This window comes from Varroa jacobsoni, unplaced genomic scaffold (genome assembly GCF_002532875.2).
Source record: "Varroa jacobsoni isolate VJ856 unplaced genomic scaffold, vjacob_1.0 scaffold_1170, whole genome shotgun sequence".
Lineage (NCBI taxonomy): Eukaryota > Metazoa > Arthropoda > Arachnida > Mesostigmata > Varroidae > Varroa > Varroa jacobsoni.
The window spans coordinates 284,954-304,303 of record NW_019214072.1 but is presented as its reverse complement, the minus strand read 5'-3'; the positions used below and the strand labels follow the sequence as shown (position 1 = coordinate 304,303).

Genomic DNA, 19,350 nt, shown 5'->3' with positions numbered 1-19,350 from the left:
CCGCGCTATTGCTGAGGAACTAAACATTCACGACCCAATTGCTCTTCATTAGTTGAAGAAAGTTAGCTAAGAAAAAAAAAGGTCGGCCTTTGTGTGCCGCACAAATTGGAGCTAAGTAATTTATCCGATTGTATTTCCATTTACAAATACTCTACACAAATGTAACGGAATCGAGCCGTCTCTAGGCGGTAGATCATTAGTGACTAAAAGTGGAACACATACGACACTATAATGCAAACTAAAAAATAAGAAGTGTTTTTTTTTATTTCTATTACATATTTTGCGAAGCTTACACTCAAGTTAAAATGTGTATGGAATGGGAAAAAAAATCGTGGACTATTAGTTATTGCCACTTGGACACTCTATCAACGACTGACAAGATATATACAGAGCATTAATGGCGTCTTACATCATTACAATATAGGACCACATACACCCTTAGCGACCCAGTCAAACAACTTGGATGGGAAATCTTAACGCATCAGCCAGATAGCCCGGACTGTATGCCATCAGGCCATAATCCATTTCGGTCTCCCTTGTAAGACCCCTTTCTCGATGGCATTAATTTAGTTTCAACTGAGTGATGCGAAAAACGTTCCTTTGCCCAATAACTACAGAAGTTTTATAGCAAATAAATGATAGTAATACTAAAAAATTGGCGCTAGATCATCTGTCAGAATGGCGCATATTTAGTTTAATAATGTTATATTTAGACACAAAATTAGTTGCTTTATTTTTACCTGTAGATACAGTCCGTAGATACCTAAACAAATAAATTACTTCCAAAGCTGCGTGGATAAACCAGCATCTCTCTTTCGGCCACTATAATCTACTAATACCTGTGGAGGGTTTTCGAAGTTAAGTATGAAACGACTATTTTAGTCGGTCGGGCTACTTCCTGAGAACCGTCGAACAACCTTAACGATATCCGTGACAAGAGAGACCTTTATAACACCTTCAGTTATTACATAGTTTAACTTGCTAAATATTTCAGAAAAGGCTTTCTTTAAGGAACTGCCCAGGCGGATCTAAAAAAATACGCCCGAGGATGACATCCAGCGCTGCTAAAATGTATGACTCTCTGGTACACTGCAATCTAACTAGATGTGCAAACGGTGTCTCATTTAATATGTGTGGCATGGATCAAGGAGGCTCGCTTCAAACGTTTGGTAAAAAATACTGAAATTTAAACGGAGTGCAGTAGTCGCCAACAATCTTTCCTCTGATAAATGCTTTCAAGTCAACACGGGCCTCTTGGCAACGTCCTGATCCATAAGGGCTTGTTGGTACTTGTGAGTCGTATGTACGTGATATCGTTTCGGCTGTATCGCGGCTGGACAGAGACCCCTCGTGGACTACTGTAAAGTTAACGTTATCTAAAGCTTGCAGTTACCCATTGCCCTATGTACCTAAACGATGCATATGCTTTATGTGACCATCACCGGTCGCTAGTGTCAAATAGTGCCAGCCTATTGTTACGTACAAAAGGTTTGATGCGACCATGGTTGGCAGACGCTCTAAATTCAACATCAGGTTCTTAGTGCAGAACACGAGCCCGAAGCTTGCACCTGACTACCGACAGCCTTGATAAATTGAGAAGAGAGTCAGTTAACTTCGAAGGTCCGATTCAGACTCATTTTTTTTATTCATCTGTTGTAGACCACTTCATTGCTGGCTGAATATAAGCTCATAAATACTTACGTTCTCATGTAATTGATCGATACGACAAATGTATTCACGGCTATAATTTTGAAGGCCCTTAAGCCACACGTTGTTCGGGGACTGGGTGACCGCCAAACGGCTTCCTTCTTTATTAGGGCCGAGTCGCGCTTTATTCGAAAATGTACTATTCTTTAATGAAATGTTTGTAACATCGTTTGTTTTTAGCTACCTTCTACTGTAAACTTGCTCTTTGGATATAATACAATAAGGTTCTCATACAAGACGCGGAATGCTCTCATTAGGATTGAGCAGCTTTGTTGTTTGACACACGCGACGATTCTACTAATTACTAATTTATTTGATGATTATTTGCGTATAACGTATCTATTCTTTGTGTAAGATTGGGGGATGAATCGAGAGCATTATGTGAAATTCTAGGAAAGAGAGCTTTCAAAGTTAGATTGATTTTGAAACATACCTCTACGCACTCAAGCCACGCATTTATAGTAAAACGGTAAATTCACTCGGTAGTTATCTTTTCGAATCATCGAAAGATTATATAATCTAAATTTTTTTTTCTTAATAACAATGTTTATATTGACTCGTGCAGCCATTTAGCGATACAGCGAATACAGAGCGACATGTCATTAGCTTTGGAAAGGTAGATCGTCGCGCGCGACGAGGACGAATGAGGTTATAGCGGTCCTGTTAAGTGTAGAAGTTTTTTAAGCATGTGTTTGTAGACGACAGATTATTCGCCATCCAGTGTTCTCACAAGCGCATGATCTCCTCCAGTGGCCTTTATAACTGAATTAGCACTGCGTAGAACAAAAGATATTTTTGTCGTGTGCCTGAAACGGCCCAAAAAGATCCTTCCTTTTCCTATGGCAAAACCCCGAAAGAAGGGTATCATCTATGAATGAAATAGTGCGATTTCATTACGTCTAATCATTCAGTTTCAAAATATTTTTACTTGAAACTAACCAAGTCATTTTCTGAAACCTCAAAATTGCGTAATTTCTTAAAGCTCAAAAATTTTTCCATAACAAATTGGTTTGAAGTACTTCTCACTCAATCGAAATATTTATAAATAATGTATAAACAACACAAACAAAGCATGTCATACTCGTTTTGGTGCGCTACTACAATTTAACACTTTTTTTTTTTTCGTTTTTATAAGGGTCGGGGTTTACTCGTTAAAACGAAATAAACGACAGGCTGGGGTTAGTATAACTTGTGAGTCAGGATAAGTTTTATGCGAGTCTGTGTTTAATAGAGATATTGGATACTGACAAGGGAAATAAAGAAATGTTTTGAAAGCGTAACGGATCCATATAAAGTCGATTTCACTGAGTTTATGTCGCTGTGTGAGTAGGCAAGTGAGTGATAATTCTACGCAACGATCAAAGATAAGGTGATCATAAAGACTATGACTGTTGCAGAATCTCTCGAAATTAGAGCCCTTTTGGTACATAATGTAGCTGACCATTCAGCTCATTTTAACTGGTAAAAAGTTCATCTTTGATGGCTTTAGTGTTAAGTGGCCTATTTCATAAATATCTTGAATTGTTTCAAGGATATCTATTAGCTAGATTTGAAGCTCTCTATGCCGATGTGCGGTAGACCTGAAGGTCCAATACGTTCTTTGCTGCTTCACTGATTTTCCATGGCTGAGTGGCAACAACCTTGATCGTTTTGAGCGTCGACTTCGTCTCAAAACAGAAACGCCACAGATGCTGTCGCAGTGGCACCTGCAAGCCGGAAAGCACGGAAACAACCTCCAGCTACGACTGCGTGCATTTTTGTACTTCAAATTATTACGTCCGATCGAAATCAGCGTTATTATTTATCTGCCGTACAGTCGAAATAGGCAGATCGCACCGTGGGCTAGGTCGTTATCAGAAATATTTGTACCAATAAGGCCAACCCTAGCAACGCTTTGTCAAATACATTTGACAAACGTGTTTTTATAAAATATTTTTAACAAAAATAATTTCATACTGGTTGTAAAAGTCGTTTCGTAATTTTTACAATTATATGTGATGAATACTATAGTCTACTGCGTATTTAGGTAGGCTATTGTTTCCACTGTAAATTGTCTAAAATAAAACTAAAACGAGTTATCTTATAATCTCTTTAAAGAGCTTTTTGCAAGTAGGGACATAACTTCACACGAACAAGAGCTATGATGCAACTTCTCAGAAAACTAGGATATCTGAAACTTTGCTTTCTTTTACTGGTCAAAAGATAGGTTTGCTAGGGTTGTACGTGAGTGAGCGAAAGAGCGAAATCCACTACAACACGTTACAAACTTACAAAGTTGATTTCGTACAGTTGACCGCACAAGACATTTTATAGAAAATGATTTTGTCATATATCTTAAAGTGTTAGAGCCGATCATTTTCACGTGGACACGATTTACTTATGGCGTTTATGCGCTCTGTTTGTCTCAACTATTGCCTATGCTACTCCCTTGTATCAGCCGTTAGTGTTATTAACGAAAATTCTGTTTATTCAGAGCAAAGCGAAATCGAAATGAATGTGGATATTGTTCTCTGCAGAAGCAAGTCTCACAATGAGAGCTGAAAGCGCAGATTATAGATTTACTCTATTGTTGTCCGACCGATCCGTAAATTTCTACACTTACACCTTCTACACGATAAGTTGTATTTAATTACAATCAAAGCGTATGGGTTAGGAGGACACGTAACGGAAGGTGCAGCTTCTACAAATATACACCAACATATGCACAATAAACTTCATATTAAGTTGCCAGGCATAGTTAATAACAAATATTTTTTGTGACTTCAGGGGCTCCTGTTGGGTGCAGCGGCGATGCGTGCACCGTGAGACAGGTCGACAATTTTCTGTAAAAATTGTTGATGTTGCTAAGATTGCTACTTCTGCATCGTTAGATATTGAAGGTATATATTAGTCTTAAATATTATATATTTGCTCGTAAATATTAGCCAAAAGACTATCTCAGAGGAGACTACTTTCTGTCTACAAACCACAATTAAATGGCAGACAGATTAAACACATTCATTAAATTAACACTGTTTATTGAGCAAACGATATATGTACGCATTTCTATATGAAAATTGTCCTTGTCAGTGAATTCTATAGTTTTTGAACACAAAATATGTTACTTGCTGATGGACTCTCCAATGGAAGATCACATTAGATAGGTACCACATAACGATTATGTATAAATATTAACCATGCACATACTATGCATTTACAGATATAAAAAGAGAGGCAACTATTTGCCACTCGTTGAAACATTCACACATCGTCGAATTGCTGGAGACGTATAGTTCCGAGGGAATACTTTATATGGTGTTTGAATTGTAAGTATTTACTTAGTATACATGATACAATACGGGTATGATATATGCTTTCACTTAGAATTAGTGTACTGTTTGAAAAATATACTTTCGGCTATTAACATCTTCTCTGCGTTCTAACATTTATTTCTATCGCTGGTTCAACAAGACCTAGCAATGAAGAAATTAAACTGTAAGCCATCAAGCGGTATTGTTCGCACATAAGAGACCCCCAGATGAAACGAGAGACGGAATAGTATTCTTTGCGTCACATTTTCTATTACTACACTATGCAGAATAGGCTATGGCAACTAGGCCCATTTGGTAAAAGGCCAAGTCTATGAGTGCTCGTCATGTCTCAAGAAGAAGAAGAAGAAGAATGAGATTGAGATTTTAACCACTTATGAGCTAAGTTACACGGCTTAGTTCAATTAATGTTATTACAGATCATAAATTCGAAACTTAGTTCTGAAGACGATGTGCTGTACCCAAGGCTCTTGTTTCGAAATAATTGTTCGAACCACATGATTTAAGGAATATGAATATATCGTAATAACAAGTATACTATTCTACTTATCGTCACTTTGTAGTGTCAGTACAGCCTGAATAAGTCATCGGTTAACAATTTTTTCAGCTCGTCCCAGCTACGATTGTCTAGATTGTCACTTGGGGAAGCTTGCTATACGGTATGCTAATGGTGCGCAAGTATGCAAAGGAACCATCGTAATTTCAGGCAACACATTTATCATATACATAATCGTCCGGTTTTCCCCTTTACACCTTTATTCCAGATGCAAGAAATTTGTTTCTCGTCACGCTTCCTCGTTACGTTTCATGCGCCGCCGCGCAACCTGAGAAGAAACTAAGCCCCAGACGTTCGCAGGGAGATTGTTCAAGCTAATTTGCGCCAAGCCCAAATATAATATGACGCCTTATAGGGGGCATCATGCAGTCCCAAGTGTTTGTCTTGCTAAAGAATGAGTAGCACTTTCTATCGTTGTTTCTGGGAAAATAGTTTTTACCATCAACTATAAAAAGTGCTGTTTAATCTAATGAATTTAAAATGTCTTCTTCTAATTAGCCTATTGGCGAATTAGCTTTATCTCAGGTGTAAAAATTACAGCAACAAAAAAATGATTATTCCTTATCGCAATCTCTGACAAGTTCGAGGACCCTCTGCATGTAATCCTTTTCATTTTAACATATAATAGAAGCGTCAGTATTTGTCTTCTACCCGCTTCTTTGCAGAATCTGATATCTGCGATTCGCCTAAAACGCAAAACTTATTCCCATACCTAGAGAATGAACGTATATGTGTATCTAGTTACTTTTCCACATTACACGACAAATATGACTGTTACAGTTTTAGTTAGGCCTTTCGCTAACATGTTACTGGCACGTACTCGGTCTCGTACGGGTCGGTTGTCCGTAGATCGTATGAACGCTAATAGATTGTTGTATGTATTGTTGCTACAAGCATTGCTTTCACCATCCAGCTGGTCGCTTCTCAATAGTTGCCTTTCGCGTCCGGATCTGCCCGTCGGAAAGTTCACTGTACCTTCCTTTACGCTACGCTATGACCTTGACGCCAGTCAGATAGTTGAAAAATTACAAGCAGCGACCGAATTAGGGTTGAAGAACTGTTATACCATACCAAACACTACACGGTTATATAAATGTTCGTATGCTGGCAGATGATTTTTACTTGATTTGGTTTCGATCTCGTACTTAGAACACGAGACCGTCTGCCAAAGTTGATCCATGTCCATTGTTTTGCGACTACAGTACACTAACAAGCAGACTAGTTTTGACCTATCGTGTACACGCAGCTGTATGAATCCGGAAAGCTGGTTGTGAAAAGAAAGAAGCGAGGCAAAGACCATTTTTTTGGTGAGTAAGATAAGATTCACTACGTAGTAGCTTTCGTTGATTATATAAATGTTTACCAGAACCGTAAATAACTAAAATCCGTCTGTAATTTAACTTCCATGACAGAAGTGCACCTCTTAACTCGTTCGTCTTCATTCCCTAGGTCTACGTCTAAGTTACCAGGTAGTGCATGTTCAGGTGGAACACTCTGAGTTAGTATAATTTCGACAGTTTCTACCTAAATACCTAAATGGGCCTATGATCTAAAAAAAAGATACGAGCTTCAATTTTAAACTCAGCAGAGGATATCTATAGCTGTTGAAGACCAGCAAAATAACAAAGTTTGAGAAAAAGGCTAAATTGAAGCGTGATGATTTAGACACGTGCTATGGTTATCTGAGTTTGCCAAATGTTTGGGTGAAAATGCTTTACTCATACTATTCGTCATAAACGTTACCCGGAGCCCATCTATGGCTTTCAGCATTGAACAAAAAAACTACGTGCGTTATGATTAACAACAAAGTAGGATTCTTTTCAAAAATTACGTGTGTCAATGCAATGTTTATTTTAAGCAATTTCGTTTAGTCAAAGAAAAGACGTTTACTTGAATACTTTACTTTAGCCGCATTAGCTGAGTAAGGTTGAAACGATAGAAAATACATATTTTTTTGTTTGAGCTTATTGATGAACCCTTATTATTCACAAACACCACTTTTGCCGTATAACGCACAACGTTCTGCTAACTTAAGACTAGAAACGACAATTGCAAATAGAGAACACTTTTTTTTTTTAGTTAGTTCTCTGCATGCACTCGAAAAACTTCACTCTTTGCTCTGTTTAAATGTTCTATGATAAGTTTGTGCAAGTTGAAAAATTACCATTTAAACTTCCAATAAAAAAAATCATATTGGGGCATTAACAACTAATCGTTGAGAATTCTTTCATTGTACCTCTAATGTAAGCCCATCTTTATGATAGAAATATGCTCATGTATGCTTATGGATGCCTTATGGATGATCGAAACCTCTGGAAAGCCATGATGAAGCGAAATAACAACTCAAGTATGTCAATTTGTTTGTATATGACGTACGCTAAGCCAAAAGGAGCGTATACTCGCTGAGTACTTTGCCTCTTTCGTCTCAACAATGGCGTTCGTGACACTGACCGTTACACCTGGCTCGGTAAGAACTGCATGCAGTCTAAAGGAGGGCCCCTCCCACTTGAGACCATCTCATGAATTATTTGGTTACCTGCGTACAGGAAAACCTTGGAAACATTTCTAGCTTTTCAAATCTTCTCGGGTAGATCGTTCAATAGATATAAAAGAACAAAGGGCTTAGAGTACCTTTCTGAGCCAACCCAATTGTTTGAAAGATAAGGGCTAGTTCTGGTTTTAGAAAGAGTATATAGAACTTATACCTAAGCCCCGAGTAGAAAAAGGTGTATTATGGCCTTTATCTGCCCAGGGGTTGTTAATAATGTTTAACGATAATACTTTGAGCTTCAGCCCTTAAACGGTAATAAAACCCTCTTGCAAAATAGTTCTTTAACTTGCTTGGAGCTCGAAAACTTTGAGTCGAAAGAACTTGTCTTAAGTTTCGCTCACAAAGCAGTATAAGCTAAACTGGATTGCTTTTGCCGCAAGGCATGATCCTAACAGTCTGTTTCCTCCATGAATCGCAGACGCTCGTTGATGAGCGTTTTCGTTTCCATGTTCGTCTGTATGTTTACCCCAAAACCAAAAATGGTCTAACTGCCTTACTGGAGCGTAACCTATGGGAAGCTGTATCAATAAACGCGTAGTTTTGCTCATTCCCGTTCATAGCAAATAACACAATATCTTTAACAAGGTAACTTATCGAGCAAATTAAGCATACATAAACTGGCCGAGTAGGAAAACGTTCCATGCTCAGTTTATATAGCTGACGCTAAGTTTCCTTGAGCGGAATAACTTTCTTCGGATTGAAAAACTTCGTACTTGCAAGGCATATGTCGTTTAACACTTTGCTTATAAAAACGCTAGGACTTGCTTGCAGTCCCAGGTGCAACCAAGTGAATCGATCATTACCGAATTATGGCAGGTAGATCAATCCACACACAAATGTGTTCTTGAAAATGACCGCTTTTTCGTTGCAAACGGATCTCAGCGATACAGCTCGTTCTGACGCACACATCTACGAAAAAATGCCCTGCACGGCCAGGACAAGCTGATATGGAGCTTCTGTCCTTTTAGGAGTGAAACCTGTCTAGCAAATTTGCATGAGTAATTGATGACGTATTCAAGATTCATGATAGGTGCTTAAAAGCCAAGGCTAAACTTAGAACTTACAATTACGTAAAGCATGGAATTGAAAGAGCAAAAAAAAATAGCTGAATGTACGGGGTTTGTGCGAAATGTTGCGGTCTGAAAACAGGATTCTTCCAGAAATCAAACTCTGTGTTAAAATTGAATGTGAAATTCTAATTAGACATAAGATTCAATTGACGGTAAGCGTTTGTGATGATCATGCGTAATATTGTAGCGTGATTAACGAGTCGTTCCCTCATTATACTGTTGGTTTCTCTATTGCCGTTTCATCTATCGGCTTCGGTTATTCATTTATAGTATGATTTGTTCAGTGGTGCTGACGTAATGATGTCACTGGCAGCTTTCTACTTTGCTCGGATATACCAAACATTCCTTCTATTCTTTCCCTTGTGATCGGGTTTATGCGCCGCTTGTGCGTGCATTTCCTGGCGTTCACATCTCCATTGTACGCTGTCACAATGATACACATACAGACGCATGCCTACCCATATACTCGGATATGGCAAGAGAGCTAGGGTCTTTTCTTGATCTTTCCGTGCCTGCTTTTCCCATCCTTTTTAGACAATATCTCCTCTTTGAAAGTAACATTGCAGGGTGCCCTCTCGTAGCAAGTTTAGCACAAAATATGGGCATGCGCTCATTGATATGAGGCATAAACGAACACGAAGCTTAATAGCAAGAGAGATAAGCGAGATGCAGCCTACTGCTAGTGGATCTGTTGTCTAATTTTTGGACATGTTAGTTTCAGTATTATTCAGCAACGTTTTCTCATTTTGTTTGGCTTTGCTTTAGTTTAATTTAACCTGTATAGTCGTACCGTTGGTTGGGTTGCTCAGATTGGCGCTAGGTGGCGCCGACAGCTGTGCTATTCACAGCGGTATAAGCCCTTGTGGCGATACAGGCCTCGCTGCTGATGCTGAACATTGCCTGCTAGTGCCCCCTTCGTAGTGGTCTGACCATGCTCTAACACACCCGCTTTGCCAACACGTAGCCTAACCAAAGGTCATCGGCACTACAAAAGTAGGGTCGCCACCTCCGAAAACGATTCGGTTCCATAGCTACGACGGGAACTGCATTATCATTATTTTAAGAGAAGTGCGTTTTCGTTCTGGGAGGGCTGGGCCGAGAAAATGATTATTATTTATTTGAATCCGTCGAAGTGCGGAACGGAGTTTGGTTGTGCTAAATCGCGTATCAATGAAAGCGTGAGAAAAAAAGAAAAGTCGAAATGCTGCTAGTTTGTCTTACAGATACGCATGCAATGGACATACCGAACTATATATTCCCAAAAGAATTGTGCTAATATATCCAAAAAACATTATCTGTTATCCTCTGATTCTCTGACAAAGACACATTCAGTCTGAGATCACAGTACAGTTTACTGTCTTTAATGATTGTATGCTCAAAGTGTTAGCCGAAATTTGGCTACCAATAATTGTGAACGTGAGAATGTTATAGCAAAGGATGTCAAGCCAACGGGCTTACTTGTTAAAGCGAATGAAAGCTGCCGAAAACAGGCAGACTCAAAGAATTGCTGGCGATAAGCGGATTTTTTTCCTGATACCGCCCTATCGTAAACTATAACGCTTATTCAGCTAGTTTTGAGAATTCGTAATAGAGTGCATGTTTCTTATTTGGGGCCTAGACCCACTTTCTGAATTATTAATCTTGTTTTTACCATATAATTTCTCTTATATCCTTTTCATGGTTGCAGCGGGCATTACTCAAGAAATGCATTAGTAAAGTTTGACTGGCGATTTTTCCTGTATGGATTGCAAATTTAAGACCACACTATGCAAACCTTTGAACAGCTTTGCCATCTTCATTACTACGCCGAATTTGCTCATGGATTCAAAATATCGCTATCTTTTGAGTTTTACGTCTGCTATCGCTGTTAGACATTCCATCAGACGGCTGCCTTTCAGTATGAAACGAAGTCTGACCAGGCCCGGGTTCGGACCCAGGCCACAACGTGCTCCTAAGCTTAGCAGGCAAATACCTAACTCACTGCGTCATCACGGAGACAGATTCAAAACACCTCGTAGCAATCGAAGAATATATATTAATAAAAAATACTCCTAATATTATTGCAAGTACGACCATTTCAAGACGTGGTCATCACCTTTATAATGTCTAACTTCATTCATAAGATAATTGCATTAGTAATGAATGGACTTGTCGCTTGGCTTTTTTATCGGTCTTCATCGAATTTTACTAACGTTTTCGCCTTGAAGACACCGAACTTTAAGCTCTCAGTGTTTTTTTGACATCTAGCTGTATCATTGCTTTTAAACTAGGCAGACGTCGATGGACGAGCCGACTTACTAAATAACTGAAATAAGCTATTGAAACGACTTAAACGAATGATCCTTTAGAGTACTTATGGTTTAGATTATGTAAGATAATTAAAATCAGCATTACTAAGATGTATCACAACACAAACTGAACGCTTAACAGGTCAGTGAATGCACCCCTCTCTAGTTCTGGCGTAACCCATTTTTGTACAGAGACAAAAACGTGCGTCATCAGCTTCAATATCAATGATTAGTTTGAACTCCCAACATGTTAATGTGTTTTTCACTAAAACAGCCTTGCTTGAACAAAAAAGATTAATGAAGATTAATTCTATTGGCTTTGAGAAGCTTCAGATGTTAAGAAGGTAAGGGTACACGCGAAATGTGTCAAGCAAATAACAGATCCCCGACCTGAACATTACGATACATGTAACTTGAAATAGTGGTTGAGAATATAGAGCTGGTTGTAACGCTAGATGTTGATGAACTGTGGCCTGAAAATGCGCGTTGATTTGGAGATCCTCATCTTTAGTTTCTTCTTAGTAGATTTCTTGTGTGTATATATATCCTTTAGCGATTAGCATCACACGACTCTGAGATTACCAGATTAGACTATACAAAACAAACAGGGCTCTGCGTTCTCTGTTGAACTCCCTGTAATAATAACGATCGTTCTGTATAGGCGAGAGCCACCATCTTTATCTAAAGGTACAGTGTTTATGGATGTCAAATAGACGTTTGGATAGCTAGGCTTAAGCAGGAGATGAGCGCTTCGGTGGACCGAACCGAACATTTCATCAGCTCTGAGGTTCGTTCAGACATTTATTTAGACTAATTGTTGAAAAGGAAGCCTGATGCACTAAGGTACATATGAGCGAGGTCTATTTTTAATCAGTCAATTCATGAAGATATAGTACGTGGATACTTTTCTTCATATGTGTAATCAATATAAAGGTAGTGGATAATCGATGGATTGACATATACTGATTAATTGCTTACCCTGTGTCAATTATGCTTTACCGATAGTACCGCTTATATAGAATCTTCTTCGCTTTGGAGTTTTGGTTTGTATTTGATTATATCAATAATGTTTTTCGCTAGCCACTGATCAAAAGGCATTTTGAATTCGATAAATAAATCAGTGGCTAGTCGACATTTGTTTTGTTTTCATAGAAAGGCAATAGTGGTCTGGATTCTTCTCGCGTGCGAAGCCTTGATAGCAGTTCCATTGGAGAGAAAAAAGACGCCCATCGGACCGTTTATATACCTATGTACATCACATACGTATGCGTTGAATAAAGGCGGCTTGCTATGGAAAACATTTATGGAGCGAAGGCGCAGTAAACCCTCAGTGCACTATGCATCGCTATCCTTTGAACTTCCTACATGTCGTATATGATCGACTACTGCAAAACAGTTTGTGTTTAATGCAAATTCGTCTGCTAGAACTAAATATAGGAATCTGCTAGTTATTTTCCATATATCGACCTCTTTTCCAACAAGTTAGTTAATTGCTTGCGGATGCTGGCTGTTTTGCATTTCTAACGGTACGCCAATTTTCTAACATCTAATTCTAAAGATTTTCTATTTTCAACTTCCTAATTTAGATTGCTCCTTGTCGCTTGCACGCGATGCGCGGTGACCGTTCTCACAAAATAAGTGTTTTTTTTTTCTGTTTAATCAGGTTGCGTTCGGCTAAAAGTAAATTGTTTAGCTTACAGGCTGTTTTGGTTGTTTTCCTAATTGAATCAGAAGAACAAGAACGTTACGAAAAAATAGTTTTCTTTTTTACGAGTTACACTGTTTTTTTTTTTCGCGTAAAAGCGAATCTATAATATTGGACTTAATCTCTCTTAAGCTCGATTACTAGTCTTCATAAGCATGCTGCGGACACGTGGTTGCTTGCGACCCGAAAAACAAAAAAAAAAAAAAAAAAAAAAAAAAACGGTGTTTTGGATTATCGGACGGCGAACACTCTTTACGTTGTGTTAAGTAAAGCCGTTTTCTGTGCTTAATGTGGCTTCTAACGTAAAACTTGAACGACCAGAAACGTTTTGCAGGTTTTTCAAAATCTATTCGCTGCGGGTATTACGAAATTATTGCCCATTTCTAATTACTTCTCATTTTAAAGACATGCATTATAATAGTATAAATATAGTTTAACTAAATATTACTGCTTGCTTGTTAAGTAGTCTCGACGCTTGAAAAGTTTTAGACACTGGATAGAATACGCTCTATCAATGATAGTTGTTTATTCATCGAACCGTGTTAACTGATATTAGACGTATTTGTGTGTGTGATTGGCCAGAGTTTTGCATCAGCGGGGCCGGGTTGGGTAGTATGCAAAAAGCTTGAACAAATTTAACTTAAACGAATCCGTAAACAGATAATTGTTTTGAAAACGATATGCGTTTAATGGGTTCCAGTTTCGCAGTATCGAGCCTTCTTGATGCTAGAAGTTATTCGAGGGCACACTTCGTAATTTCAGCGCAGCGATGGTACGCACTTATCCATTTTGTGTGGCGTATTTACGTGCCAACGGCGGCCAAATCATTTGGCAAAAGCCTTAACCGAAAAACCAACTGCTAGAGCAATTAAAATAACTAGGGATTTACACCTGTAAAGCACCGTATAACCGCGACGTGTTGCTATTTGAATCTACTTAAGAGATCGGCAATGACATTTTGTAGAAACTGTTTTCTAAAATTATAGCCATAGAAGTATTAGCGTAGCAAAACAGGCTACATCTAGCTTGTAGAATGGCCTATCCACTCCAGAGTTACTGTTGCTTTAGTCAACTCAAACTTTCATTACTCTAGTACAAAGGCGTTGTCCACCACCGTCTGAGCTACAAAACGTCACAAAGTGGATAGCTTCAACATAGATATATTTGATGCTCTCGTTGATCCATTCTAATTATGTAGTACTATTCTAAGTTAATTTAACTATACTTTAATAAATGACGTGACGTATGTAATTGGCCATCGAGGTAGACATCATTTTAATGAGAGATCAGGTCCAAGCTGTCGACATCGCTCAGATCGCAGCTTCTAACTTGTACAATGGTAATTATTGACAAACTTAAGTTTGTTGCTCTAGTAAACAAAAAAATATGATCACTTTGCGCTTACCAGTTGGACAAAAAAATAATGTTCTCATAAACTTTGCTATAAAGGGGTAGTGGTTTTGTAGTTAAATACTTTGGAAGTACCTTCAGGTAGCTCGGATACGTTTGAAGAATGCATCGATAGCCCCTGAAACTCAACAGGATCTCAAGCTTCTGAATTTTTTTGTATGTAAGTCATCTATCATAAGCGACAATTAAAACTGATTGGATTTTTTTTTTTAACTATGACGGCTTAATAGTTAGAGGCATTTTTTTTACTTTGCTGACAACTCAATCATATATCACCAATATACAATATTGGCCTATATATTGGCCTAATATAGCCTTTCAAGCAATTTGTATATCAAGCTTTGTGGTAGCTGTTAGTTTAGAAAGTCTTGTGGACAGTTACGACAGTTATCGGGCACAGTGAGTGATACAAGTGAGCCTTCTGAATAAGAGACCCAATTAACTATTACGTGGCTTGTGTTATTAGCGTGGTAGCTGATATATCGTTTTAATTCGTAATGGCATTGTTAACAGCGCAGCTATAAGCAAGATCTTGCATTATGTGCTGCGCATTATGAGGAGGAATTATATGAGCAACTCAATATTGAAGTAATTATAGTTATAAATTGATTTTGAGTCAAATTCGCTGTACATCAATAACATCAGTTAAGCAAGAAGCGTAGTCTAGTACCACTTTGCAACATGTTTTGATATGGCAGAGTAAGAATCGACTGTTCAACGATAGCCTTTTCCCCATAGGTCGAATTTGTACGTGTAGAAAGCAAGAACAGAGCAGGCACGAAATTTTAGAGGCTGATTGGAGAACAGAGGATTGCTACAATAGATCCCTTCCAGTCTCGCCCTGTTGTCCAACATGCTGAAGTATTCAAGCCTGTTTAAATGTAATAAGATCATCTATGGTTCCTAATGGCTGGCCTTCTGTACCTTTTGTCGCTGTTAGACGAGTGGATTAATGCTATTTTCTTTCTGTTTGAAAAGCTTTATGTAGGGCTAGTAGTTACACTTCTTTTTTTTTCTTACTGCGATGATTATATTAGTTGAGCGCTAGCGCTATCCGGCTATTCATCTTATTGAACACTGACGTACCTGGTGAACTTTTGCACGTGCGTGTGTACCCACCCTGGCGAAGAGTGTGGCACGGCCCTTAGAACGAATATTAAGTTATCTGTTAGGTAAAATAGAAATGGTTGAAGACATGCAATAATGTAAGACTTTGTTATATAACTGAACATAAGCACCAGGTTCTGTTTTCTGTGGGACATAAATACGAGAGTGAAACCCGCACGAAGCTTGCTTGGACCAATCTCATTAAGTATATATAACATTTTCGTTTGTTTACATACGGTCCGTAATAGGGTACTTGTTTGGACTATACTTTTGGAGGAGAGTAACAGAATCTGTCTTTTGAAGATTTGTTGCATCAATACCGGTCGAGCAAGGTAGCTTAGTGAATGACATGCATAGCCCTCTTTGCCTGTAGTAAGGGTCGTTGTCCACTGCGATTCCGTTACTGACTCAAAGCAAATCTGGCGATTTATCCCCAGCACTTATGTATTGCATTTAGTAATATTCTTGATATATTTTTCGTATAATTGCTCGAGAATACGGAAATTTTGCAGGTTTGCGCGGTTGTGTCGACTCAAAACGGTAGAAGTAAAATATCAACAGCAACAGACAGACGGCATTTTGTGTGTTACAAAATACTACCTAATCTGTATTAATCGAACCTCAACTCAGTTCAACGACGGCGCCAAGATCTGAACAACCATTGACCTCTAACACGGCCCAAAATTAACCAAGAAAGTAAAAAGGGAATCCGCATTAGAAATCATGGTTGTCATACAGACGCATATATATTAAACGATCACTAGGACCGAGAAAGGACTGCAGGCACCAGCTATGTGCTGCAATATGGTTTCTTGTATATATATATATATATATATATATTTATATATATATATATACAATATGGTTCTGTTCACGAGAGATAGAATACAACTAATAAGCGATTATGCTTTTCCATTGCAAAGAAGGCTTTTAATAGCTAGCTGTTCCTCATACGGACTTTGATCTGCATGAATTTTTTACGAAAGCCAATACAGCCAAATATTTAATATTATTATAAGACATCTCACGTTTTATTCGGAAAGGCAAACTTTTAGTAAGTCCTAATCACCCAATCAAACATATTCTAAAACGCTTATTTCTACAATAGACGTGCTTACTGATAAAGTCAGCTCAAATATATAGTGAAAAATCAAAACAACGCATCGCTTTAATACCTAAATTCGGCCAGTTGCTCTTTGTTAGAGAAGCGACCTTGAGAGATTTAAAACTACGTAGAATAAATAAATAAATAAATGCAATACGTATCAGTGTCGATGAGTCGAAAAAAAACGCTCACTTACGAGGCAGTCGATATGTCAAACATGACTACTGACCAATCGAACGTGTGAGTGAGCTCGCGCACAATGTACTGCTTAAAGTGTAATACTCGAAAGCTTTGAAGTAAACAAACATAATATTAGGGGTAGCACAGGTATGAACAGGGCGTTGAAACTCGACTAAAAATTAATTGGTTCAAGTACATGCTTGACGACAAGGCGAGATAAGGCTAGCTATCATCAGTTCTGATTAGGATTGCCAAGCTATATTTTAGAAGAATTTTGGAAGCTGAAACGTTTTGTTTATGATGTAAGTCGTCAACAAATATATTTAAAATATAAAAACAAATGTACTCGTAAATATACTTGAAAAACTACCGGACTTTTTCGTGTGTACTGTAACGGTGAACTTACCGATCAAATTTGTAAAAGCAAACCTACTGTTTATCTACCAAAGACAACTTTCCCTTTTAATATAGCCCTTACCGTGCTTTACCTTTTATCGCCTATCGTCTCCTGCTTATTCTAGACATAAAAGTGATCTGGTTCTTTGTTGGGGCTTCTGCTTGTTTATCAGTAAATATTCTATCTGCTTGCGTATTCCGCCAAGAGGAACATTTGCCCATTCAAAATGCAGCTTTGGTTCACCCCATTCTGCTATAATCTCTGATCCTTTCTCGATTGCCTTTGCCATGCGTTTCGACTTGACCACCTGATAACAGCTACTAACTATCAGATGATGTTATTTTTTTGTTAGAGATGGTAACTTCTGCCAACCGACCATTCGTAATTATTATTATTAATAAAATAGCACGACTTCATGCACCGAAGAGGTTTATGCGCAGCTTCGAAGGTCGATATCGGGCAAAAATCGACACGAGCAAGTCGATGTATCCGATTCTTGGTCACTTAGCGAGTCCTTGTCTCGCTTACCCCTGTTTAGGTTAGAGCACAATATTTGCCACCGACCACGTCTGATATACTTATTACTCTCACTGCCTCCAAACACGCTATTCCAGTCGGTTCAATGCGGTGGAGAAGCCGCGACCACTTTTACCTATTAGACTCCCGCCGATGCAGCGGCGGGGTTGAACGCAAAAAAGAAAAGTTCGTAAAAATCAGAAAGTGAACACGCACGTATATGCCTATACACGGATCTCCTTGTAGTCACTTTCGTTTCCTCTGGCTGTAATACATGCAGGTCAGTTAGCCACTTACTCAGTAGAGTCAGTCCCGGTCTTTTCTTTAGTCCGATTCTACTGAGCCAAAGTTTGCGCCGCAGGGCGCGGCTGTAATTATGGTCCTATGAACATCTAACTTCCTTGGTTATTTCCACCAAATAAGCTTGTAGATCCACGCTTGATCTAAGACGGCTATCTCCCCTTTTAGGGTGTGTTCTTGTATGCTGTTACAATCTTCGCTAACCCGGAATAATTTGCAGGCTCACCATCTTGCAGCACTTATACGCTAAATTTAAGGGTAACTTTACACTTTCGTTCAAGGCTGGCTTGCCCGAAATAGGTGTGTATAGTTCCTTACAAGTTCTGTTAACTCATGGTGAGCAACGTGGTAGGGTCTCCTATGATAGACGCTCCCGTCACGTCCCCGATTTTCTAACATTCTTGACTTACGGCCTGATTTAGAGCTAAACTTTATTTATTCAAGCTGCGTTTTTGTCCATTGAATCAGTTATTCGGCTCGTGTAATATTAATGCCAAGCACCTGCAGTAAAGCCATTTGTCTTTAACATTAGCTTTTTACTTCCTAATAAACTTACCCTAACTCGTTACAATTTGTGCGTATCTCATTGACTACCGAGTTAGTGTTTACGTCTTAAAGAATTGTCATGTGTTTTTACCCTAATCAAGTCTCACTCATTTAAGAATTTATGATGGTTTCATAAAAATTACATCGTCTAATGTGTGAATAAGTAAGTTTAGTCTCGTCATTTTTAAAACACCTCCAAGAGGAATTCAAGAGCCGCAAAGGGTGAAGCAAGACTAGTCACATAACGTTCTGCACAGCTTCTTATGCCTCGCATCACTAAAAACCATCGTCTCTGTGTTGTGTGTAGCCGAGTGACTCAGGCACATTCGTATAACTTCATGGCCATATGATACAGCCGCAATTCCTGATAACAATGCACGTTCCCACAAAAAGGATTAGGCTAGAAATAGCTGTCTCTTTCAGTAGTCGACTACACAGCGCGCCAACCGTTTGAATACATAGTAAATTCAAATCGGTGATTCATATTAGAGTTTTTTGCAAGCTGAAATCAGTTTATATTAAAAATTCGTTCTGCATTATTTACAGACGTTCTTGTGGTCACATCAATGTGAGAAATGTTAAAACATTTTTTTATAACTTTAAC

General features: G+C 38.5%; 1 protein-coding gene across 4 annotated transcripts in view; it reads left to right on the top strand.

Annotated features, from left to right (window-relative positions):
- CASK (peripheral plasma membrane protein CASK) overlaps positions 1-19,350 on the top strand; it is a 318,301-nt gene that overhangs the window by 41,263 nt on the left and 257,688 nt on the right. For all 4 annotated transcript variants that reach the window (XM_086971259.1, XM_022845516.2, XM_086971260.1 and 1 more), the window contains exons 3-4: positions 4,474-4,586; positions 4,907-5,012. In XM_086971259.1, coding sequence (XP_086827385.1) covers positions 4,474-4,586; positions 4,907-5,012 — 219 coding nt within the window. The remainder of the gene's footprint in view (positions 1-4,473; positions 4,587-4,906; positions 5,013-19,350) is intronic.